General features: G+C 36.0%; 1 protein-coding gene across 7 annotated transcripts in view; it reads left to right on the plus strand.

Annotated features, from left to right (window-relative positions):
• CCDC171 (coiled-coil domain containing 171) overlaps positions 1 to 24,636 on the plus strand; it is a 168,116-nt gene extending 143,480 nt beyond the window's left edge. For all 7 annotated transcript variants that reach the window (XM_035569709.2, XM_035569708.2, XM_035569707.2 and 4 more), the window contains 2 exons: positions 2,686 to 2,838; positions 24,442 to 24,636. In XM_035569709.2, coding sequence (XP_035425602.1) covers positions 2,686 to 2,838; positions 24,442 to 24,483 — 195 coding nt within the window. In that variant the 3' untranslated portion in view covers positions 24,484 to 24,636. The remainder of the gene's footprint in view (positions 1 to 2,685; positions 2,839 to 24,441) is intronic.
• Positions 24,637 to 25,325: the final 689 nt, after the last annotated feature.

Consider the following 25,325-nt stretch of genomic DNA (forward strand, 5'->3'; position numbering starts at 1 on the left):
GAAGTGGTCCGAGTTGCATTAATATTGGTTCCTATAATGTTCAGGGATCGCTTCATCTGACTTTTCTGAATAGAAGTCATCTTCTGATGTATATTTTTAAGATGTTTACATTTGTAATGGAAGGCAAATTTTTATTGTTTCAGATGTTCTGTTCCCAGTTTGCATGTCTCAGTATTGCCAATACATTCAAAACAGGAAGTGCTCACTTAAATGCAGATTCTGCAGATATGTATGCATGTCAAGTTTTGTGCTGTAAAAACTGATCAGGAGGGTTGCTGAAGTATCTTACACCTTATTGCTGTGTATACTTAACAAAAGAAAGCACTCCTTAGCAGGAGAGCAACAGAATTCTGCAGAGCAAGATGGCCCTTCTCTGAAATTCTGTTAACAGATACTGTTGTTGTTGAACAATTTCCAGAGCTGCAGATGTATTTTTATCTGTAAGCCACAAATAGGAATCTAAATTAAGCTGCTAGACTCCTTTAGATACAAGTTTAATAATTATTTGATAGATCTTATAACATGTAAGTGACCAGGCTCTATCCCCATTCTGTGTGTATTGAGCTTCCTAGTAATTGAAACTTTTACTATGGAAAACAGGTTTGTGACTCAATGTGTGATTGACATGAGTTATGGAAAATTGTACGTAAATGAATGCCTTCCAATGGCACGTCTAAAAACCCAATGTATTTTCCTTCCTGTGGCATTTAAAACAACTGTTCTGCGCACACATTCTCAAGGATTTCACGTCACCCACCGGAAGACCCCAAAATACTGTTTTCCCTAACCTGACCCTGAGTGAGAGAAATCCAAGCTGACCCTGACTCTTCCTGTTCCAGCTAGGGCGCTGGAATATACAGAAAAGAATGCATACCTAGGGTGCATAAATGCTACTTTGCACATTGCTAAAGAATTGTAAATAACTTAGAAATTTCTTCCTTCTGGGCTAAAAAAATCTAGATGTCGTAGAAAAAAAAAAAGTTTGCTATACCTGAAAATAAAAGCTGGAGAATTAATATGTTTTCCCTACATTGATTCCATTGATTTTTGGACTTTTTAAACAAGAGAAAAAAATAAATATCTGAATTTCAGCTATTAAGAAAATGATACTGCTGTTTCAGATAACTGAATGGGCTTATAGTGGCTTTGGAAATGTAGGGTGAATCTATGTAGATTAGTGGCTTCACTAACTTTGTGGTAGTGGGGGTGAAAGGAAGATGGTAAGGAATCCTCTTTAAGCATTCTAACTTAGTGATACCTTTGAATATCATGTGGGAAGTAATCAAAGGAGCGCATAAGATTTTTTTTTCTGTGAGACACAACTTATTGGAACATATTGGTATAATCCTTGCTTATGAGTCACAGGCCCAGTCCACGGACATATTTCATCATATCTGATTTTATGGACAGTTCCTATATGAAGGCTCTCATGCAGTTTTGTACAAGGTGTAAGTTGTATCCACATTGTTGTTTGGTATTGTTTGTCAAGGGCTGCAGCATTTTCATGAAGTTGAATGTAAATGAAATAATCTTAAAATCAGAATCAGAGCTCACAGAGGCAGATTTATAAAACTATGTCAATCCACTTCTAGGACTAGCACTATAGAATGGAAAATATTTTGGATATTCTTTCTGATGGGAAAAGATATGATGGTATTAATTTACCACTGCTTTCCACATTTAACAATGAAACAAAATGTTTGACTCCAGCTGCATTAACTTTTATTCTCAAAAGCAGTAGTGTGTTTGAAAACAAAGAAAGGAAAACAGTAAAAATCTTTGTGAATGCCTGTTTGTGGTACCAAGTTTATTTTTGCCTATACCACAGAATTACATTCAAAAGACAAATTTCATATTATCCGTAATATGTTCGTACAGTAGAAACTCACTACAGGTCATTTCAGAAGGGAAAACTGTAACCTATAAAATGTGATTAACCAGTTGTAAGGAAGTCCAATAATCTCAACAGTGTTATACTATCTAGGGTAGATATAAAGTTACCAATACTGCCAAATCATTTGTACTCTCTTGTGCTGCTAACTTTATTATCAATCTGATCAATATTACACGGTTGGGACCTTCTTCTACTATATACATGAAAACAATTATATTTTCCCAGCTATATTGTAATCAGATTATTTACTTTCAGGGGTCTGTAGGTTTACTCTGTTTCTTTTGTTTCTGCCAAATTAATTTTAATTTTATTTTTTTTTTAACATGGAGTGGGAGGATTAGTAACTCAAGTCATTTTGGTAGTGTGAATATTAACCTGAAGCTGTGTAGTGATTCTTTGTAGAAGATACGAACTTTAAGCTGAAACAGTGTAGTGATTCTTTGTGAAAAGAAATTGAACTTGCACTGTCTTACATGTACAGAGAGTGAAAAGTAATATCAGCTGCTCAGTGCAGTATGGCATGTTTCAAAATAGTTCATCAACACCTTCTAATTAGGGTGCACAGCAATTTTCCTTAATGCTATTCATATTTAAAATAATAGAAGGAACACAAAGACCCATTTAAGACTTTTAAATGTTTGTCCTGAGACTGAAATTTAGCTTGCCTTCTAACCTTTGTTTGATTTTTTTGATTAATAAAAGTTAGCTCTTATGTAATGAATTTGAGCGTATGCTATTTGGCATTAAAGTATATCCTGCCTGGCACTGATTATTTATTTTACTTTTTAAAGGCCATGATTAAAAGTTTTATGGATGTCTACCAACTTGCAAGTTCCAGAGTTGACATGTTAGTGAGAAAAACAGCATCTCATCGGCTTCACACTGCAGTGCTAAAGTCCAAGCTCCAAACAGCTTGTCTTCATGAAAGTGAGAACTTACAATTGGTAAGTCTGCTTTTCAACTAATTTTTGTCATTTGGACGTAGTTTCTGAGCATCTCCCTTCTTGCTGCACAGTTTCTGTAGTGGCAAGAGACACCTTCTGAGACTTTTTCATAAGAGAAGGGGTGATAAAAGTTAACACAAGGATTAATTTTACTACTGAATCTTCGGTGAGGACCTGCTCTTTGCTGCTGTCACTGGAAAAGTACACATTGTGATTTCTGTCTTTGGCAGTACAACAAACAGCTGAATTTTGGACCTGAAGAATTTGACTCTCTAAAGATTAGCACCCTATGAAAAGAAACTGTTATTAATTGTGCATGTAAAGACAGTGTTAATTAGGATACATGATTTTTTTTGTAGATGGTGACGAATAATGCATCTCACTAAAGGAAAACATTGTGATCCCATTATAAGGTTAAAATCCAATTTCAGAGATCATTTCTTGTCTAAAATGTTGTTGTCCACAAAGATACTTGAACTTGTTTAAGGTTAATAATGTGATTCCTCAGATCTGAGAAGTGTCTTTAGGGGATTGTTGAATGCAGATGTATGTGTCACGCAGGCCAGACACATTAACTGTCAAAGATAAATGGTCAAGTATGTCTAGAATGAGACTTTAAGTTGTGCAACTTGCATACACTTGATAGATTTCTTCTCCATCTTTCTTCACTTTTCCACACAGGATTAAGAAGAAAGCTTTAGGAGGTGGGCTTGTTTGTTGATGTTTTTTGTTTTTTGTGTTTTTTTTGTCTTTTTTTTGTTGTTGTTCTTTCCCTCCTCCTTTCTCATCTTTTATTCCCGTGAAGCAAAGGACCATAAGGAAAATCAGGATTGTTTGATTTTATGCTTGAAACATAAAATCCTGAAGAAGAGAGCAGTCAAAGCAAATGGCACAGACACCTCAGCAAATGTATATCCAAAGGTTGTGACTATCGCTTTTGTTGTTTCCAAAATAATTGCATTAATTTATTATGATGCTTCTAAATTGGATCAACGTGACGGAAAATTAGCACAAATAGAAAATATATTAATCAGTGCTGAATTTCACTTTTAAGATCTTGAGATGATAATTGTTGAATGAAAGCGTTATTTGTGGCTGTGCAACCTTTCTAAAAAACTCAGTGAAGTTGCTTCACTGAAATTGCTTCTTTTCTCCTCCAACCGGCCTTTCTTTATGTTTCTACTACATTTACATTTGTCCTGCTGAGCCTGTGCCCAGTGTAATTGGGTTGCTCCTTTGCTTGTTATGATTGTTTTTGTTGTTTAAATCAAGATGACCACTTGTATACTAAAGATTGGGAAGTCTGCCAAACTTGCTGCAGCAAGGTTTGCTTTCATTTGGATTGAGAGAGCTTTTAGCAAAGATTATACTAGTCCTGTCTATGAAGGTCTATGCAGTGGCTTGATTTGTTACAGTGAAAGCAAACAAACTGCACCCCCCCCGCCCCCAGCTCTCTGATGCCAGTGATTAAATGCAATTCTTTCATAAGTAATTGGTGTCTGCCTACAGTATCAATGTACAGATGATACTGTTTGTATTGTAGTACTGTCTGTGGGCCCTTCTGTACAACCTGCTGAGGAGACAAATAGTTCTTCCTGAGACAAGGTTTAACTTGAACCTGAGCGTAAGTGTTAATCAGAAATGTTCTAAAATTTTAATGTAGAGGGGAAAAAAATCAGAGTGATAGTTTCTCAAACTTCCTTGAAAAGAATTATTTGTGTTTATAGGGTATTGTTTAATATTTGTATTTTCTGTAAACTTTGTTCCTAATATTCACAAACATTGCATGAAACATGAGTTTTAGTAACTTCAGGCATCACAGGTTTCCAGCATGGCTTATATTTTTAAGGTTCAGATGACAATGTCCGATTCCGATTTTGAGGAAGTTTGCACTGATGCAATTAAAGTATTAAAGTACAGCTGACTTTTTGGTTGATTATTTTCAGTGAAATGGAATAATGCCTTTTCTCAGGCATCTGTTGGGTTTCATAATGATAACACACTTAGTTGTTTTCAATCATTGTTTAATCACATACCCAATTCAAATAACAAAGCAAACAAAACTTTTTCATGTAAGAGAGAAACACAGTAACTGGACTGTCTTAATTAGTTTAGACTGTATTTTATTTTGCAGAACTTCTTCTGACATATGCTTGTGTTCCTAGAACAGTGAGCTATTGCTCAGTGCTGAATCAAATTTTTGAAAAGTTTTTCAGGTGCATACCAAGTGAGTGGACACCTAGCTTGTAAGACCAATTTTTATATCACTATGTCATGACTGTCTCTTGGCGACTTATACGCTGGTTGTATAAGGTTATATGACCTCCCAGCTGTCCGTTGTAAGTTTGGGCCATTTATCAGCGTTGTCTTTTGCATGTTGAGGAGGTGTTGCCTTCCTAATTGACCTTTATGTATTGAAATTTGCTAACTGCATCGCCTTTCTTTCTATTCACACCACTTCTTTTCTCTTCTGTTGCCTTTTTTTTTTCTTTTTTTTTCTTTTTTTTTTTCTTCCTTCTAATAATTGAACAAATCTGATTCAATAAGGCAACATCAGTGATTGTGACTTCTCATCTTACTCTAAGTGTTTGAATTGACATCTCCAACCTCTTCATCCTCCAGTCTAGTTCCAGGCCAACCACTTTCCTTCTAGTCAATAGAGTTTAGATTCTGAGGTTGCTATGTGTGCTCATGCTAATGCCAACAGAGAGGAATAGGAGGATTATTATAGGAGGAAATAGAGGAATAGAGGATTATTATGTGGGGTGAAAGGATGTCAAGAGCAGAATATCTGTGTGCTCTTTGTTAGAGTCCACTTGTCTGTCTGTTGTACCCATCTCTGCTGATTCTTCCTCTGTGCAGATGAAGGCCCTGTGCATATTTCATTCTTTCAACTCTTTAAAATTCAGTATGGCTAAAATATAGACTATTATTTTTCTAGCTAAACCTTTTTTTTTTTCCTGTTGTTCCCTGTTTCTGTATCTGTTTTCTCTCTCTCTGTTTTCTTTTTAATTACTTTTCTGCTTTTTTCCTCTACCAAGTGCTTATGCAACTTCCCTTACATTTCTAAAATGTCTTTTTTTCTGTTATCAAACAATTAACACTTTGTAAAAGTCTTCGCAACCAAAACAGTTTCACTTTTCTGTATTTCCTTATTTTTTTAAATTTACTTTTTCTGAAGTGCAACTGCTGCAGTCGCAATTCTGTTCTCTGTAACTTGCTGCATACCACATTTAGGGCCATATCTATAATTGGTAGAGCTAGTAATAATAGTAATAATAGTTCAGCTAATAATGTGTCATTGGTATGGCCATATATATACACTTGTCTATGAGGATTTAGGTTCCAGAGGAAGAACAGAGAAGCCAGCAGTCAGCCTCTAGCATGAAATAAGATGGAGAATTTCACTGAGCACTGAGCACTGAATTCAGTACAGGACTGGCACTGCCATTTTCTCCATGAACTTTAAGAAACTCTATTCCAGTTACAAACTTCTCAGTGGCCTTCCCTTTATGTGTCAATGCCCTTATGCGTTCTTACAACTTGCCTTAGGAAAGCTTGTTGTTCTTAGAAGGTGGTCTTAGTGGAAGTATTTCACCAGTAGGAACTGTACATATAAGGAGAGAAGATACCAGCTAAAATGTTCCAATATTTCCTTTTTTTTTCCTGATTATTTTTAGTTCAGCAACAATAAACATCACAAACTGGACTGTGCTTATGGGTTTCCTATTAAATGAACACTTGCCAATATTTTCACAGAACTGGACTCTACTCTTTTGATCCATTTTACTTTTTCAAATGCCTGAACTTATTACTATGCTTGCACTTTCATTCAGAGTTGTAGTAGCAAGCAGGCTTTGAACTGTGAGCTTATAAATGCTGTACTCTACAGTAGTATAGTCATAAGCAATTATTTTGTGGGTGCTGTGATGAAACATGTGGCATCACGTTAGTCACATGGCAAGCGTGAGTCCATGCCTAAGGGAATTTGTTGCTGCAAGCGCAGTGCTGTGGGGAGTGGATGCAGTGACACTGTATTTTCCAGTGTCTGACACGTATCAGGAAGTGACAGAATTCAGTCCAATATAATTGTGCTCCAGAAGATGTTTTCGTAGCTTTCAGCCCTGAGATTTTGTGCCCAGTGTCAGTACCACTGTCAGAATTTTAAGGATGTGAAATATTCTGCTATCAGTTTTGGCAAACAAAAGAAGCCCTTGTAACTCTAGTCCAAGCACTCAAGTGTTTCTCTGATCCTGAGTGTACTTTGTGGTCCATTCCACTCTGTAGCATGTGGGTGCAGGGAAAATCAGGATAGGAGGGAAATGGGCCGCTATATTTAATAGTCACCCAGAAGCATGCAGCTGATCTAGTGATCCTCCTTCCTCTTTTTTTTTTTTTTTTCTTTTTTTGGCTTTCACATCAGAATCAAAGGAGAGTAGAAAATGAATGAAGGGGAAAAGAGAGTAACAAGAGAGTAACTTACAAAGCTGATGAAGAAAGCTTTCTATGCTGTTCTGGAGAAAAGGAAATGTGGGGAGCCAAAAGGATAACTTTAATTGTAAAGGTAGAGAAGGCAAGTTTCAGATGCAGAGAAAGTCTGTAAGAAGAGCAGAGTTCTCATGCAATGAGCCATGAAAACAACTGTTGTCTTTGGATGCTTCTCCTAACTCGGGCTGAAGATCAAATCACTCATTGCTTTATGTGGCTTTGCATCATCCTTCCTTTTTTTTTTTTCCCCCCACAGTTGTGTCTGTGTCTGTCTTTTGTCTGAAAATTCCTAGTGATATCATGTAAAGTACTGCAAATGTAAGGATTACAAGTTTCAGTAAGGTGAGAGAAGCAACTAGAATGATCCTACATGTGAGAATATGTATACTTTTATATTTTTTATTGAAAACAGAATTAAGCAGAAAGTATACTTCATACTCAAAGCAGTCAGCTCTTGGTTCTCATGACCTACTTGCATCTTTTTGATGGGAGGGAGAGAGAAAATAAATGTTTGAAACTCAGATTTACCAGTTAACTGCACCACTGACACTCTCTTCCTACTTAGCCAGACTAGTCTGGGCAGTGCATGCCTTTCCCCATACCCTTTGTTTCCATGTCACTGGTTCAGTCAGCATTTCAAGGCTGGGACCTGCCTCTAACAGGGATGCAACATCTTACATTTAGAATTATGAGAAAGGAACTGGAGAGGAAGAAATAGATCATTGCCTTTTCACTTGCTGCAGAGGAGAAAGTCTTGAACTCCATCAGTGTAGTGTTAAATGTCAGAGAACGTCTTTCATGGGCCAGAGCCATATCTCCTGTGTTAGAACATGGAATGACTGATGTAGCTGGGGGAATTCTTCCCAGATGTTGCAAGAAGCAGATAGGTCCTGGATGAAAACTTTGCTTGGCTTTTCCACTACTTCATGCTAGCCTGATGCACAGTTCAACCAAAAAGATTTTTTTTGAAAGATTTGGAATCAAACTGGTTTTGTAAAAGATTTGGAAACACTAGTTTTTAATTTTCCATGCAAAGAATTAAGCAGACTTAATATTTTCATTGTTACCTTTGTCTTGCAGCATTTTCTTGGCAATAGTCCAGGGCAGAATTCAGTAAGATGTAGACCTCAAATAACTGTAACTTTGCTCAGTACTGTTAATTACCAGTGCATGGTTTATTTACTGTGAAACATAGGAATATTCTTAAAGTGGTAGAAGTAAAGGAAAATACAGCAGCCCTGTAAGGAGAATTTTCCCACTATTGAAATAATAATAGACAAGAATGTGCAGAAATTCTGGAATAAGCAAAAAAATAAAACTATTCACTAGGCTTGAAGTCTTTTATCAGGATAAACCTGGAAAGCAGTAACATCTACCAGGGAGTAATTTTTTAAGTGAAGTATTTGAACTTCTTACCTGACCGTAAGCAACTGACCATCAGTTGCCAACTTTACTGCATAGTCAAGGAATGCAGGTATCCTGGTATAAATGCTCACCTTGTGATGTGGTATTGCTTACAGAAGTGATAGTTGTAACCAAGCAGTATAAATCATATAGTTTAAACTATTTGCTTATTATGTAGTACCAATAAAAATATAATAATATGAAACCAATATGATAAATCATATTCTGTGACTTGGGGCAAGGTGTTCAGAAAGAGTTACAGCAACCCACCAACACATTTGCTGTTTGGTAAAGAATACTTCCTTTTCTATGCAAAAGTTTTTTGATACTCAATATTCTGGGTATGTGAACTTTTAACTTGTCAGACTATTGTAACATATTTGAAAATTATAGTAATTTGATTAAAATGTTGCCTATAAGGCAAAAAGTTCAGTTAATAGAATCCATATGTAATTAAAATGCAGAACTAAATGTAATCAGACCCCAGTGACTGGTGCCTTCATATTGATAGTTTTACAATGGCCTCTGGGGTTGAAAGTTTATGTTAAAGTTACTAATGTAGCTGTGCTCCAGAAAATGAGCAAGGCAATTTAGCCATTTCAAGTATGACAACATGCTGAAGCAATAGTCACACAATACAAGAAGTTGATACTCTGAATTTTAGGGGTATCTTCCACTGGCAGGTGGTAGAAGCACAAGAACTACTTGAGTACACTAGTCAGAGAATTGCATTCAGCGGCAGCACTGTTGTATAAACATCCCTAAATGAAGGATCTTGCTGTGAGCATCTAAGGGTGTCTTTTTTTTAATAACACAGTCACTTAATTTGTGTGAATTCACATTTGAATCATCTGAAAGTTATAGACACAACACTATGTACCAACCCACAAAAGAAGTTAAAAAAATTTCCTGAACTTAAAAAAAAATAAAATTATTTTCTCTGGACAGTTTTAAGAGTCGACATCCTGTGTTAGAGTTCTCTAATCATCACCAGCACAATTTACAATCAGAACACACAGAGAGCCAGTTCAGACCAGCTCATCTGTTGACTTTGGCAGAAGCCCTTAATCTCACTGTGTGCAGCTGCCACTTGAGAGCTGGGGACTCGGCAGAGAGCCGAAGGAGGGTGGGATACGGGGTTGGTCAAGGCATGAACACATAGGCCTGCTTCATTTCAACAGTCGTACACTGCTTTTTTTATAGTCTTTTCATTTTACAACTTTTTTTTTTTTTTTTTAAACCTGAAATTAAATGAGGACCTCTCATGAGCCTCTGCGCTCCAGGCATAAGAAATTGTAATGTCTGGCTTCCAGAAACTGTCCCGTCAAAATGTGCTTCTGATTAGGTGGCTTAATTACAGCTGTGAAAACAATGTTGATTTAGGCCTCAAGATTCCAATGCATGTCAGCCGTTATTAGCTAGCCTTGGACTGAAGCCACCATTTTAAAACTCTGTACCACTAAAGTCACACACTGCCTGACAACTTTTTATTTAGGCAGAAATGTTGCCAGAAGCAACACATTTTATGCAAAATATTTTTCATTGTGCAAATTTCAAATGTGACACTGTTGATGGACATAAAATGCGTAGTTATGGCTGGACTTCACCAAATCCAAAGCCTAACTTTTGCAAATATAAAACCCCAAACCCTGTTTAAAATAGTTCTTATAAAGTTTGACTGACATAATGCTTAATTTTAATTCCTTTAATTCAGTTTTATTCCAAATCCAGCATGTTGGTTTAACCACCCAATTTTATTGCATCTAAATTTTCCTGACAGTTTCATTTGCTGTTGGGAAATAAAATTGCCATTTTTGCAACATGGGAAATAATGGCTAGTTTCAAAACCAATATGTTTGAAACTTCCTTTGCCTGAAGCAGGTTAAGGCACACAGTCAATTTACTTTAGGGGAAAAAAGCTCATTAAATACTTTTTAATATTTTAATATAATTTAAGTAACTGCTTTCACAGTGGGAAAGCTTATTAGGCCCATGTATTTACACCTGCAGAGAGGTAAATGTTTGGGTAATTAGGTGGTTTCCAATACTTCAGCTTTTCAGTGTAGTGGCAGAGTTAATACCATGAATACTGTAGATAGATGCAATGCATTCACTGCATTTGAACATTACTTTTCCACTGGTAGTATTTTGCTTTCATGTGCTCAAGAAAGAGACTTAAGATTTAAGTTTTTTTTTCCTTTGTTTTGTCTGTTTTGAAAGTCTCCTTAATGACAAGAATTGGCGAAGGAATGTGAGTGACTGTGTGTGGGTGTTAGCTCTCGGCAGAGGCCTGTGCTTTGGAAAAGCAAGGTCCACGTTCTCACTTCACAGTTGCCATGAAATTCCAAATGTCCATGCTGTGCAGTTTAATGGAAACCATGAAGTTCCTAAATGACCACAGGTTTATTCCAACATTAAGCACAAAACAAATCTTTCAAGTCATTGGCTGAGTAGCAGAAAAGGAGGGTCATGTTTTCAGGAAGCTAATCTCCTTTCCATTTTTCGTTCATGGTTTGCATTTCTATGGCATTAGAAATGTGTTTCTACTGAGGTACTGGAACTACTAGCTCACAAGCAAAGGTCCACAGTTCCCAGGACTGAAAAGAAGATACTTGGAAGCTATTGCTGTATTCATCTCTTACCTTAAGTGATCAGGCCAGTGCAACAATTGTACCTCCTACAGTAACTAATTGGAAATTAGTTTGGAGAGACTAATGATTTGGACAAGGAGACAAGTCTAAAGCATAAATTCAAGTTTGCCTTGTAGGAGAACATCATGCTTTCATTCACTGCTTGCACCAGATTAACAGAGAAAAGTGAATGCCTATGTTTCATTTTGGTCAGGGTTTGAAGGAGAAAGATAGAAGTCTTTAGTTTTATTTGCAAAATGGCACGTGGGTTTTTGAGGAACTGAATATTTCTGAAAGGCCCCAGTGGCTGCGGAGGGTAACTTTGCGTCAGGAGACAGCTGTGTGTCAGACATGTATGCGGTCTTTCAAAACGTGTTTCTTCAGTAATGTACAGTGAGTTTTATTCACCAGCTGCATATGTTTGCTTCGTGTTTGCTACATGCCTTTGTTTCTTTTGCCTTCCTCCCACACCTTGTGAAGTGAAATTTTCAGCATATCAAAATAAGAGAAACTTTTCTATATGATTACACGATCTGCTAATTCCATAGTAGAAATAAAAGTATTGGGAGTGCTAGACAGGCTGTTATTTTCAGAACTGGATATTATAGACCAGGACATTTAACCCCGAGAAAAAGTTTTTACAAAATAACAGAGCCAAGGACAAAATTTTACTGGCTTTGTAGAAGAAAAGGAATATTCTCTACAAAGGCAGATAAATTCACTTCTTTCCAGACTCAAGGACTTTTACTCAGGTCAGAAGGTGCTTCCTCCTCCCTTTTGAAGAAGTTATTTCAAGAAAGGGAGCTGGGAAGCTTCTATTATTCCCTGTTAAACTGTGGGTTAAACATAAAGGGAATGTCTGTCTGTTCTGTGACTGTGAATTCACTGAGAAATTTTTGGAGGGGATTAAAGCATAGCTGCGCCTGAATGAGTCTAGCTCAGATACTTAAATGATGTGCAAATCCATGGAATCCAGGTTGTTATCTACCCTTATATTTTCTTATCATTTTAAATTTAGATCACATAAGGTATACTGTTGTGAATAATGATTTTCATGTTCTGACACCTGTTTGATTTTGCATTTCTATGTATTTAAAGCTAAGTATTTAAAGCACTGTTTATAAGAAGAAAATTCAGTGCTGATCTTCATTCATTAGCTTTAATGAATGTGTAGATGATACCTGTGAGTTGTGATTAAATTGATTGGTATAGTAGATGGAAGGATTTTTGTTGTCTTTCAAAGTGTTTTTTTGTTATTTTGTAACACTGCCTCACTGTCCAGTGCACAGGGAGAAAGGACCAGAGAGTAAGACCCAGTGTTTCCAGCAGTCAGCCTGTTTCTCTGCCAGCCTCAGAAATGCGTATATGTGCAGCATGCCCCCAGTGTAGCATGTATAATGCTACATTCACTCATTACAAAAAAAAAGAAAGAAGAAGTTCGTGTTGGCATTTAACTGGAGTAGTCTGGAGAATCTAATCATAAAAACACATTTTTTAAACAGGGTAAGTAAGTATTCCCCTCAATAGATGAATTTTTAGGTGTTTGTAAAGGAAAATCCCATATTTACATGTTTGTATTCCCCTCTGGGTGGCAGGGAGACAATGCACGACCCTAGAGAATTCAGTGTCACCTAGCTGGTAAACCTTCATTCAAAGGAGACAGCTATCTCCGACAACTCTTTCTGCTCCTAGTCTCAGCTCCTGGTGCATTGGTTTGGAAGGAGGGTCATGGGAGCACAGGGCTGGGTATCATCTCCACCCTTGGTCCCACAGCAGATTTCTCAGCTGTCAGAGACCACGCAGAGGAGGAAAGGATCCTGTGCAGGCCAAAGAGAGATAATGAGAGTGATAAAGAAGGGTAGCTGTAAACCACAGCAGCCTCCTTTACTTTGTGTCTTTCTGGAATTTGTAAAATCAAATTACTCTCTGCTGTTTTGCTCATACTCTTCTCTCTTGCCTATTCCTGTAATTGTGTATGCTTGCATCCTTTTCACTTGGGAAAAAAAGAACAAGCCTTCTGTGACATTTTAGCTGTAGAGTAACATGTTTTTGTAGAAATACATCTGTTTACCTACTTCCATTGCCTGAACGTTTGCATTTTGTACTTTAAGGATAAAAGTTAATGCAAGAAATGAAAAGAAAAAAAACAAAACAAACTTTAAAATATATTAGAGTGTATGACTTACACAGATAAAAAGACAGGAAATTCAAAGTTAGGGCATGAAGCATAACACTGTTCTTAACTCATAATTCTACTCCTATAATGTTGACATGATTTAAGGGCATACAGTCAGCAAGTTACATCTTAATGTCTATTTTTATTGGGTTTTACATATTTAAGTCACACTAGTTAATATTTACCCAGCATATATTTATTTATTTATTGTTGTTGTTTTTAAATTACATATAACAGACTTCCGTGGAAGTCTGTGAAAACCTACATTATGTAGTGAAGGCACAGTTTTTCCAGTTAATCTTAGTAAGGACCTATTTTCTCCAGAGACTGGGCTCCCTGAAGCAATTTGACCTGTTGAATAAACTAGTACTTGAAGAAATTTTTAAAGTATGAAAGAAGTACCAAGTAGGGTAAAGAACCTCCTTGTCAGCTATGAGGATGATATCACGATGAAAATAATCATTTTTCAAATAACCTTTGTTTTCTTTAGTTTCTATAATGATTCAGTACAATAAAAGACATTTAGAACCACAGTGTGCTTCTTAAGCCATATCCTTCCTATTTTACAAGCATTTTGTTTTCTGTTGACTTATTGCAGAAACACTACCTTTTGGAAAGGGAAATTTACAAAAAATATAGGCAAGAATACTGTGGTAAACCACCAGCAGTTTCCATGTTATGTTTGGTATTAAGAAAGCAAAGTAATACAGTGATGATGTAATGATTCCGTTTCATCGTTTTCAGATGCTGTAATTGTTTCAATTCTTACATTTTTTTTGGAGGGGGATCCCTGGAACTTTTAAAGACACCTTTCTTTTAGACACCACACTTCTGAATCTGCGCCTGAACTGAAATTGACCCATAGATCCATGGTTTAGTCAGGAAATGTCACCATAAAGCTGATATTGCAATACTTGCCTCTGTTAAATTTGTATGTTCACCAATATTCTGGGAAACCTTTTGTTCTATGTAGGCATTACAAGTAGTTTGACAAAGAAAGTCCAGAACCACAGTCATGGAATAGTTCACTGATTTTTCAGGTTTTGTTAAGTACCAGTGAGTGTCTCATTTGATCACAGAATGATTGGCTCATATGGTGACTACAGGCCTATGATCAGGATCCCTGATAGTCTTTCAGGCTCTGTGTGACACCAAGGTTTCTTTCACAGGGTCTTGTAAATCCATGACACTCCTCTGGGAGCCTGAGCATATCCTACAACTTAACCAGGACTTTGCAAAGCTTTTTGACACTACCAGTCATCTAGTTTCATTTTAATTTGTGCATGTCAAAACATCTCATTGCTTTAGGAATTTCTAGTTGAATTTAGTAACTTACTGAAGTTGACTGTGCTTTAAATAAAATATTTTTTAGAAGAACATAATCTAATCAGGAGTTCTGAATAAAAGAATTTTAAGGCATCATTCTGAAGCATAAAAGGACCACCGAACTACTGAGAAATCCCTATGTAAAATGATTTTTAATGTTATGTTACAGTTTTCTTGCTATACAAACCAAAAAGCTTAAGGAACCTCTCTCCAAGTCTCCTTCTATGTTCCTCATGAAATTTCGATAAAAAACTTGTGTGCCTGATGAAAGTTTGCAGTGTTGTATGTGGAGTGGTTTTTTTCTTTTTCCAACTCTTCTTTGCTTTCAGAATATGCATTTGGCATATGTATAGCAAAGGATGAAATTCCATTAGCAATTTTTTAATGGTGATTTGCATAAAATATGGTTGGTATGCAGGAAATACTAGTTCCATTTGCCTCACTCACACTACATGTTCAGCCTCCCAGAAAGTGATGATCTAGTACCTGAACTAAAAGCAGTTCTTAGAGGCTGATTGTGCTCTTGAATTTAGTAAGTATAAAAAGTTCTGTTGAAGTAATTATTAGATTTTTATTTAATCTCAGTCTGAAATATAACTGTATATATAAATTGGGCCAAAACCAATAGAGACAGTAACCCTAGCTCACCCACACTCAAGTTGTTTATAACTGATAAGCTTGATTCCTTGCCCAGTTAGTGTAATTTGGATCTTGCATTTACAAAAGACCTACATGTTAGCTGTCAACTGAAATTGAGCCTAAAATATGTTTTTTTTCAGGCCATTCAGATATCAACTGATATTTTATAAGTAACACTGCAGGAAAGCCAACTGCATTCCCCAACCATTACTGTTATAAAACTACCCTTTAGAACTCTATTGAATATAAACTGCATGAGATATTATATGCAATTTGTGGGAGAAGGAGTAATTCCCTCCTGAAGTTACTTGAATCAAGTTTTACTGGGGATGAATGAACATTAAAATGCTTGGTTTGGATAAGCAAACAAAAGCTTGAAAAATGTCGTGAACCTATAGGGATCCAAAGGTATCTCTTCCTGGCGTATCTTTCTCTGAGCTGTTTCAAGCGATGGGGGATCAGACCCTAACGAGGATTTTGACAGGGAGGTGGCAGTCTACACAACTGCACTGGGTGACCAAGAAAATGCACGCTGCGTTGGCCAGTGGTAACAGGGTGGAACCCTTTGTCTTCCTAATACATTGATGGTTTTAATAATAAACATTCCTGTTAAGAACATAAAGCTGACAGCAGCAATAGTTCACTTCTAAGCATAGCATAATTCTGTCATTTTTTGCTTTGTCGTTAGAGGATTTTTTTAAGAGGCCTTTCAGTTTAATACAGTTATTTAGATGAGCTGAGGTACAGGCCTACAGCCTCATGCAAATGCTCATGTTCTTACTCAGCATTACAATCTGTTGTTAAAAACAAACAAACAAACAAACAAAACCCTACAACAACAACAGACAAAAAGTCTGTCTTTCAAATAGGTGCAGATAGGTTGCATTTATTATGCCTGTATCCAGTTTATCTTCCTAGTTCTGTTGTCTCCTAAGAGCTACCTTCAATCTGCTGATTGTTATGGGAGGCTGTCTATTCACAAGATCAACATCTCCCTTCTCACTACATGATCTGCAGTTATTTTCTCCACTAAAATGCTTTGTGTATCACTCTTACTTCAAGTCTGAAAAATACTATTTTCCTACTCGAAATCTCAGTGAGATGTTCATCACATGTTTTTCATTGCTGAAAACTACCCATTTTAGCATCAGCAACCTCTGCCAGAGGTGTGCAACTTCCAGGTCCTTATAACTTGCTTCTTTTCACCACTTTTCATAAAGATAAGTTGGTTCTATGTCCTTTCTGTAAATTCCTGTTGTGAGAGGTGTCTGCTTTACACCTCAATCAACATATTTTATTTTTGTTTTCCTTCCTTCGCGCTTATGGCTTCTCTTGAGTTTCTGATTTCTACAAGCTGGGTGTCTGCTTCTCTTTATAAAAAAAGCAAGTTTCTTACAGGAAAAATGCTCTTTCAGTGCTTTTTAGAGAGAACTTCAGGGTGACCAGTCCCTGTAGATATGCTGGTAAAGCAAATAGGTAACATAATCTATCCAAACTTGCTGTAGTTAAGCAAACAGAATCCGAAAAGACTCTGTGGGTCTTGCCCTTTTGGGTCATGCCTTGCTGAAGTTCTAATAGTTGAAATCCATAAGGCTATGATAAGGCATTCACAGCAGCTGTTCTCTTAGTTCCACTGCCCAGACATCTGTACTCATACAGTCTGTCCCAGCTTTGGTTAAGAAGCCTCTTCATCAAAGGGCACTTGAACATCATCAGTACTTATTGAGTATTGGCTCTTTGAAGGCACTTTCTGGCTTAGTCCACATATTCAATTCAAATACATTTGTGAGAAGTAGTAAGCAAATGAATATTTTCAAGGCATCTGGCTGCAAATTAACAGTAAGTTCCATGTTTGTTCTCATTTTTAAATAACCTATCAGTAGAATGCTAAAATGTTATTTTCCATTTTTAGTAGTTTGCTTGTTTTGTTAGCTGCATAGATGCATAGTTCTGATCATTATTCCTTAAAATATTGCATATTTGGTAGGAATACACAGCCAAAAATCATCTTCTCAATATTTTTAATGCAACAAAGCTGAATCATAAAGGTACTTTAATTGTTTGTAGACCTGTCTTCTTTATGTTGTTAAATGTTGTTATCAGAAATAATTACATTTTCCATCTTTTCAACTTTTACCTGTATTGCTGATACAGTATATCTTTATTAATTATAAAGTGAGTGAATTATTTTACTGAATCAGTGTAATTCCTTTTTTCTTTTTTTCTTTTTTTTTTCCTGTTTTCCAAAATGTTTGTGTTGATTAGCTCTACAATTCTGCATTAAAATTAGTCTCTAGGAAAAGATAGATTAACGCACCACTGGCAAAACTTAGCTTTTCTTGTCCTGTTTAGTAATGAAATTCCTAAATTGTAGTCACACCATTTCTGAGCAAACAGACAAAAAGGAAGGTAGCTAAGCATTTTGCTGTGCGTGAGCAGTTAGAGGGCAAGCAGACACCATGCACCTTGACCACCTATTATGAAGCTTTTTGCTGCAATGTCAAGTGAAAGCGAGTTAATTGGGTGAAGCTGTAGAGCATGTTAGGGGCATGGTAAAGGGTTGCTGTCTGACAGCTGAATGTCAGCAGAAGCTAGTCAAGTGTGGCTGAGAGACAGAGACCTGTCACAAAGTTCATGTGGACTATAGCACAGTTAGGAAGATGAAATGTGGTTCTGTCTCACTTTCTCCCTCATTGCATTCAAGCACCTCAAGATTTCACACTGTATGTGTCAACCCTTGTTCTTTAAGCTGTTTTCTCCTAACAATTCTGCATTCAAATGATTGGACAGAAGATGCTAATGTTTGGCAAAATGAATGTAAATACACCTTTTCTCCTTTTTTCTGCTAGAGTGGCAGTATACATGCAACTCAGAAGAAACTTTGAAGGCTTACATCAGACAGTCACACTCCCTAGGAGTTTAGATGATGACTGAATACATTTCTCAAGAGAATATGTAGCGTGACACTTTAAATTGTTGGATAGAGACTGTTTTCCCTCTAGCACTGACAGAAGAAAAGACTAAGCAGTGAGCAGTGAGGACTATTTCATGAGCCACTTGTGCCTCAGCATGGTGTCACGAGTGTGTTAGTCTCCCGCTGTAGTTATCTTCTTCTCTTCTTGTTGGAAAGAAGCAAAGAGCTGTGAAGGTAACCATCAGAGAGAAATAATTATTAGAGGCAATAAAAAGTGGAGGAAAAATCACACAGTAGAGACGCTTACTTGGAAGCAACAGGAGCATCAGTTAAAGGCAACAACAACCTTGCAATACACTGATGCAAAATGTGGAGAGTTTTTACAACCATTTCGTAAGAGTCCAGTGTACCTTTCAATGTTGGTTGCGCAGTACAAAATTAACCAATAGCCATTCAGGTTGGGTATTGAGATTAAAAATAAACAGAAGTTGCTTCTATTCTTGAGAAAGTGGAAGGACAGTGGTAGGCAATGGTGGGTAAGAAGTCTGGCTCATGAGGTCATGTTCCTGTACTAAAGAACTTGGAAACTTCAACTGAAGTCAATGAAGACTGAGCATTTCACCATGAAAATAGTGCACTACATAGTTTGTATAGTGCTTTGGTATTATTACAGTGTAGTGCGGACACCTTGACCTGAAAATGAGAGACGTCCATGTGTATTCCACTGAATAGAGAGAAAATTCTGAAGGATAGAATTACTATATATGCTGAATGGCAGATTTTTGGCTAAAATGTTTAGAAATCATAACAATTAGCAATGCAAAATCAAATTCCTTGTCTTTAAGCCATCAAAACATTGAAGATATGGTGGTCTGATGTGATAAGCCATCTAATCCCATGCATTTCTTCAAACGTACCAGGTTTAAGTATATTTGAATAAAACAGGATTTCTTTTAGAAAAAAAAATACAGTGTTATGAAATCTTTCTTTAATTGCTCTTAATTGAGCCTCTAGAGTGTGATTTCACTGAATGCATTAAATGCTAAAGCATTATAAAAGCAGAAAAAAAATGATTTCCAGATATTTCAGAATCATGTATTTTTTCAATAACTTCTGGAAAGTGAAGAGGGAATTCTTTGAAAATGAAAAATGCCATTGGCTAGTAGCAATCAAGAAAGAAAGTGTGTTGTGTGTTTAACTTGCTGACTTAATGTGTAATGAGTTGGCAGTCCACTGAATTATTCTCTGATAGTAAATTGTTTCCAGAATCCAGGCAGGAGTGCTGACAATTAAAATTTATAGTGAATGTTACAATTTTCCTACTTTATGTCAGGGCACAAATTTAGTCTTACTGCCTCAGAATACAGAATTGCAAAATCATTGACATGGGAAGCAAACTTTCTGGTTTTGGCCAGCATACATTCCTCCTTTGAAGAAATTTGTTAACTAGTGCTGTATTAAACTGACACCACAAGTAATACTTTCCATTTTAAGTAGCAGTTTTTAGCATTTTCATCAGTCTGATGTTTTATTTATTTCACTGAGAGAGAGAAATGACTGTTTGAGCTACTTTTAACAGCAAACGAATGAGCAGCATGCTGAAGTCCATTGGCGTTATGTGGCAAAAGCCAACTATTACCAGTTTTGGGAATAGCAGTCTGAGAAGGAGGTTGTAAATTATTTGAAAATTTTCATCTTTTTACAGGGGAATAGGTTTTCCACATGAGTGCTGAAAAATGGTATCAAAGATGGTTCTTGTTTCTTTAACACTTACTGGAATTCCTATTGCTACAGTGAAATGATGCAATGTACAATGCCAGCATAGATGAAAGAAGCTGGAAAAAGTGTTATTGGCCATTTGATGTGCTGTCTACTGGTATTACTGTGTATATGTATGTTCTAGGTTCAGGGTAAGGGGAAGAGATGAGAAGAAATCAGTACCAGAAAGCAGTTGTGGAGATATGTATTGACTGTTTCCTACTTCTCCATTGCTCTCTGCTCTGTGCTTACCCCTTAAATTTCTTTCTGCTCTTGGATGGCTGTGCTGCAGCTTCCTCAGAGATTTTAGAGGTTGCTGGAATTCAGAAGAAACTACAGCTTGCTCCTCCTTCTACACTTCTGTTTGCTGTCAGGCATCCTCACACACCTAGACATCCTGTAGTCTGGTGATTTCCAATACATAACTCTTCGGCCTTATAATTCAACAGTCACCTTTAATTTGCCAAGTGATATAACACTGAGCTTACTACTGCATCTGCATCATCACTCAGGGAACATATATAACTGAGTCTTTGTTTTATGTCGCAACTTCAGTGTTATTCTTTCTGCCATTTCATTTCATCCCTTTCTTGGTAATTTTCTGTTCTAAGTGGCTTCATTACTTGCTTACCTAAGTCAAAGAGGTATATGCAAGCTTGTTTTTCACAATCCACAAGCCTTAACTCACAAAAAAGCCTTACCATTTTTTATTATTCTGATTTTTGTTTATAATATAATTTATGTTGTAAAAAAGCAGAAGGAAAATTTGTGCTACAGTGTTTTGAAATTGAGTACTTGAAAGCAGTTTAAAGTGACTAAAATTAGCGGTGGGAAATCCCCAAATTGGAAGGAATTATTGTAACACACAAATAATAGAAGGCAATTGAAAAGTTGTGGTATTATAGTGAAAATTGTGGTCCAGTAAAATTATCCTTGTGTTGACTTTGCAGGCTGAAACCATTCTGACTGATTTGTGGCTTCCACTCTGGTTATAGATTTTACTGCTACAATTGAAGATAAACAATATTCTTCCAACAGTGTGTTTCTTCATTTAGTTATCTGTTTGCACCACTGTCAAAATGGATGCACAGTTTTCTAATTCCAAGTGTCTGACTATGCACATTACTTCACAAGTATTGATATATAAAGGCAAAATAGGGTGTCTTTGATCACAACATGATGCTTTTGAATAGGCTGACATCACAATAAAAACATACATAAGAATATAATAGATGGTAGTATTATAATAATCACTCACAATGTCATACATAATAAAGCAAGCCTTTAGAAGTCAGTTTTAACTTTGGTAAAACAGTGCATATATCATGAGACATCCTGTAAACTAGATCCTAAATGTGATCAGAGGTTAGCCACAAAAGAGAACCAGTAGGAAATAGTTTTTTTAGAAATCTTTTTTCCATGTCTAATAGTAAAATATTGCTCGAATTAGCTGTAGTTTAGAAAGCAATTGTTTCGTAATATAGACTAATCTTTCTTTCTTCATCTTTTTTTTTTTTCCCTTTGGAAAAACAAATTTTTTAAAGTTAGGCTATCAAACTTTGAAAAATGACCACAGGACATGACCAATTACTGTATTCCATAAACATTTTGAAAGCATATTTTTGCTAGACCTATAGTGTCCTAAATATTTATTTAGCTGATGAAGTGTAACAGTCTAGATGAAATCATCTAAATCAGGTAAATAAAAGTGCTATGCTAAAGATTTACCTGAACAGACACTTTATTTAAGATACATAATTCCTCTTTTAAAAATCATCTAAATGCATGTTTATATGATGGATTATCACAACTCTTGTATATTGTTTGAGCTTTATCAGTTTAATACATATTTTAGAAAGGTGTCTAAATACAATAATGTTGAAAGAGCTGTGTTGGGGAAATTATCACTAAAATTTCTTTGTACAGGTATATGTTCAAACAACATATGCGTATTGTAACAGTTCTGAGTGTTTCTTCTAGTAACCTATAGAAAGAATATTGTTTTCTTATTCATTGTGAGTGTATATAATGATATTGGATCAAAACAGGTCTTAAGAGTAACAGCCAAGATTTTTTTTTTTACATCAATCACATTGTTATTAAATCTGATTTCCATTCTACTCAATGAACAGTATTCTGTTCTGTGTAAGAGGTACAGCACAGGATCTGGATAACTAAAGCAGAGCTTTTTTCCCCCAACAGTGAAGCTTTTACTGTAACATAGTCTATTGACTTGCTGCCAATCATTAAGTTTCATACATTTTTTTTGCAACTCTCAAAGGAAATCTGATTTCTTGTCTCCTTCCTGGGATTTTGATGCCATATTCCTCCAAAAAAGCCCCAGACCTCACTATATCTGAAGAAGGTATTATGAGATAGTAATTGTAGCATGTGATGTTTAATCATTCTCATATGCCGATTAACTGAAATGTTGAAAGCAGTACAAACCATCATGTTAACATTTGTCTTCAGCATTTGTAGTCCAGAGTGAAAACTGTTAGTAGGTTATATCTTAGTGATTTCATTCATTTACACAGAGAATTGTTTCTAGAACATCACAGTTTTTTTTTTTTTTTACGTGTTTCAATATTTTCTTAATATTTTCTTATGAATGTCTCTTTCTTTAGAGGGAATTTAGGCCAGCTAATTAAAGCGTATAAATAACAAACTGTTAATTTGTGTAATAGGTGGATGCTTTCACTGAGATCTTATTTCAGATATGCTGATACAAATGCAGTGAAGCTTGTTTGTGTTTTTGCTCTTCAATGGTTCCCATTCTGCATAGTGTTGAGCACAGTAGGACTGAAAAGGTAGAGTGTTACAGATCAGTACCTGACAGTTCTGCTGGTTATTTCATCCCTGTAACCAGCATAGTTCAGAAAAACTCGAGGCACTACCTCATTTTAACTATGTCCTTGAAGTAGTCATGTAAATTTGCTACCATATGGGTTCTTAATGAACGTGTAGCATAACCCGGCTGTTTACAGTAGCTGCAATATGGCTTGTGGTGAACCAGGAAATCAAAAGAGTCCATATCAAAGGGAACTGTTGAAGTAGGTGTTAGAGGCAACCATTGATTTTTCTTCGGCTATAGTAACAGAGGAAAGGGAAATCTTTCATGAATGTGTCTTTATACCTATGATTGAGTCTGGATTTGTTGAAATATGAATATACACACTCACCGCTGCCTCTCTCTGTGTATCTGTGAGTCAGTATATTGGAACCTGTGTGCCTGCATATGTATGCATTTCTGCTTCTGTGTATATTTGTGGGTGTGCATGCATGTGCACGTGTGCATATGCATGTACAGCCTCCCTCAAATGCCGAGGGTGGGTGTCTAAAAACTAAAATATAGAGGAGCAGTCTTTCATTATCTTACCTTTTGTCTTTTCCATAGTTATACTTTGCATGTATGTGAGTTTTTCACATACTTTATGGCCTGATTGATTGTTATTTACGCAGCTATATAGTACATTGGTTAAAATACCTTGGTAAAGGGCAGAAGAGCAGTATGACATCACATTGTTAATTTTTTATTTTTTTTTATTATGAATATTTAAAGGAACACACGTCTGTCTTTAGCACTAAAAAAACTATTAATGTTGATATGCTGGTATTATCCATAATTTTTCAAAGTGGAATGCACAATGTTTTGGTTCTGTGAGTTATTTAATGTTGAATTTTAACTGGTCTAACCTTTGTAACTGTTCAACTGAATGTCGAGACTCATTGAAAGATGAATTGTGTTCCCCAGCAATGTACATTCAGTGTATATTCTCTACCATTCTAACAGGCTAACATTCAAAGAGTATTTGATTTCAAATTATGATAAAATATATTTAAAAGTAATTTATTACCTTTCATGAATAGCACAGCATATTTTTCCTAATAACAGTAACAGGGAGACTGTAGTTGAAGTTTGTTTACTTGATTAAAAAAACTCACCTAAAAATGATAATGAAGAGGGGTAAATGCTGCCTGTACATATTTTTTTTTGTTTTAAATAACGTAGGCTACAGTTTCTTAACATTTATTAGTGCAGAATATTGTAGGCAATATCCTTTGCTCCTGCTTATTAAAGATTAGTATATATATATGCAGGTATTGTATATTTTACATAAATGGTTGAAACAAGAAACAAACACTTGCAGATACTTCATATATATACATTTGTGAAAGGTATAATGAAATTATTTTTCTTACTTCTTTAACATAGCATGTAGATTCTTTTTGGATTTGCTTTTTATTATTATTTTATTTTACTCCAGGAATCAAGAGGGAGTTCAAACATCACAATGTCTTCAGGCTAGCAATTCAGCCTGACCAGAGTTGAATCCCAGATTTTTTTGGCATTGCAAGCTGAACCTGACACATCCTACAACAGTTTTATGCACAATAGAACCAATTCTCAGTCTTCAGTCTATTCCTTCAGCCTGAATGTCACATCCAGTCCCAAAAGAACAATGGAAAATGGATTTTCAGGTTCTTTGTATCAATAATCTTTTAGAAGGAAAAAATTGCATTAATGTAAAATGATGCAATTAAAGTGCAATTTTGTTGCTACCTTTGAATCGTAGTTCAGCGTTTGTATTTTTTGACATTAATTTTACGTTTTTATGAAAATGTGCATTCATATGTTCACATTTCTATGCTTCCTGTTCTTTGCATACGGTAACAGTTATTTTTTTAACTTTTATTTATTGCAGTTGCTCATTTCTTATATAATATATTTTTAAATGTTAAAGAATGACACATTTTGGGTAATTTTCCTCAGTCTTAAAAAAAAATCAATAAGCCATTTTAGTCTCTATCTATCAAAGTTGTTTCATACTTGTCTATTTTAAAGCAGGACTGCAATACTTTAATAGGATTGAGAGAGCTATTTGAAATGTATGCCAATGATTCCTGTCATTTCATGGCAGCCCTGCCATGGTTCACTGAGCCCCCTCTTTTCTCTTGTCAGCTCAACTGAAGACAAGCATTTAGTTGCAAACTTTAAGCAGGTTGTGCAAAACAGAAATGATGTGACTGCTTCTCTTCCTGCACAATAATGTCACTGCTGGTCAATGTGAGAAGGTCAGGTTGCTCCTTGTAAAGCTACATGATACCACTTGCCTATTTGAACAAGTTAAGTTAACTGCTGAATCTGGTC

The sequence above is a fragment of the Cygnus atratus genome, chromosome Z (assembly GCF_013377495.2).
Source record: "Cygnus atratus isolate AKBS03 ecotype Queensland, Australia chromosome Z, CAtr_DNAZoo_HiC_assembly, whole genome shotgun sequence".
NCBI classification, from domain to species: domain Eukaryota; kingdom Metazoa; phylum Chordata; class Aves; order Anseriformes; family Anatidae; genus Cygnus; species Cygnus atratus.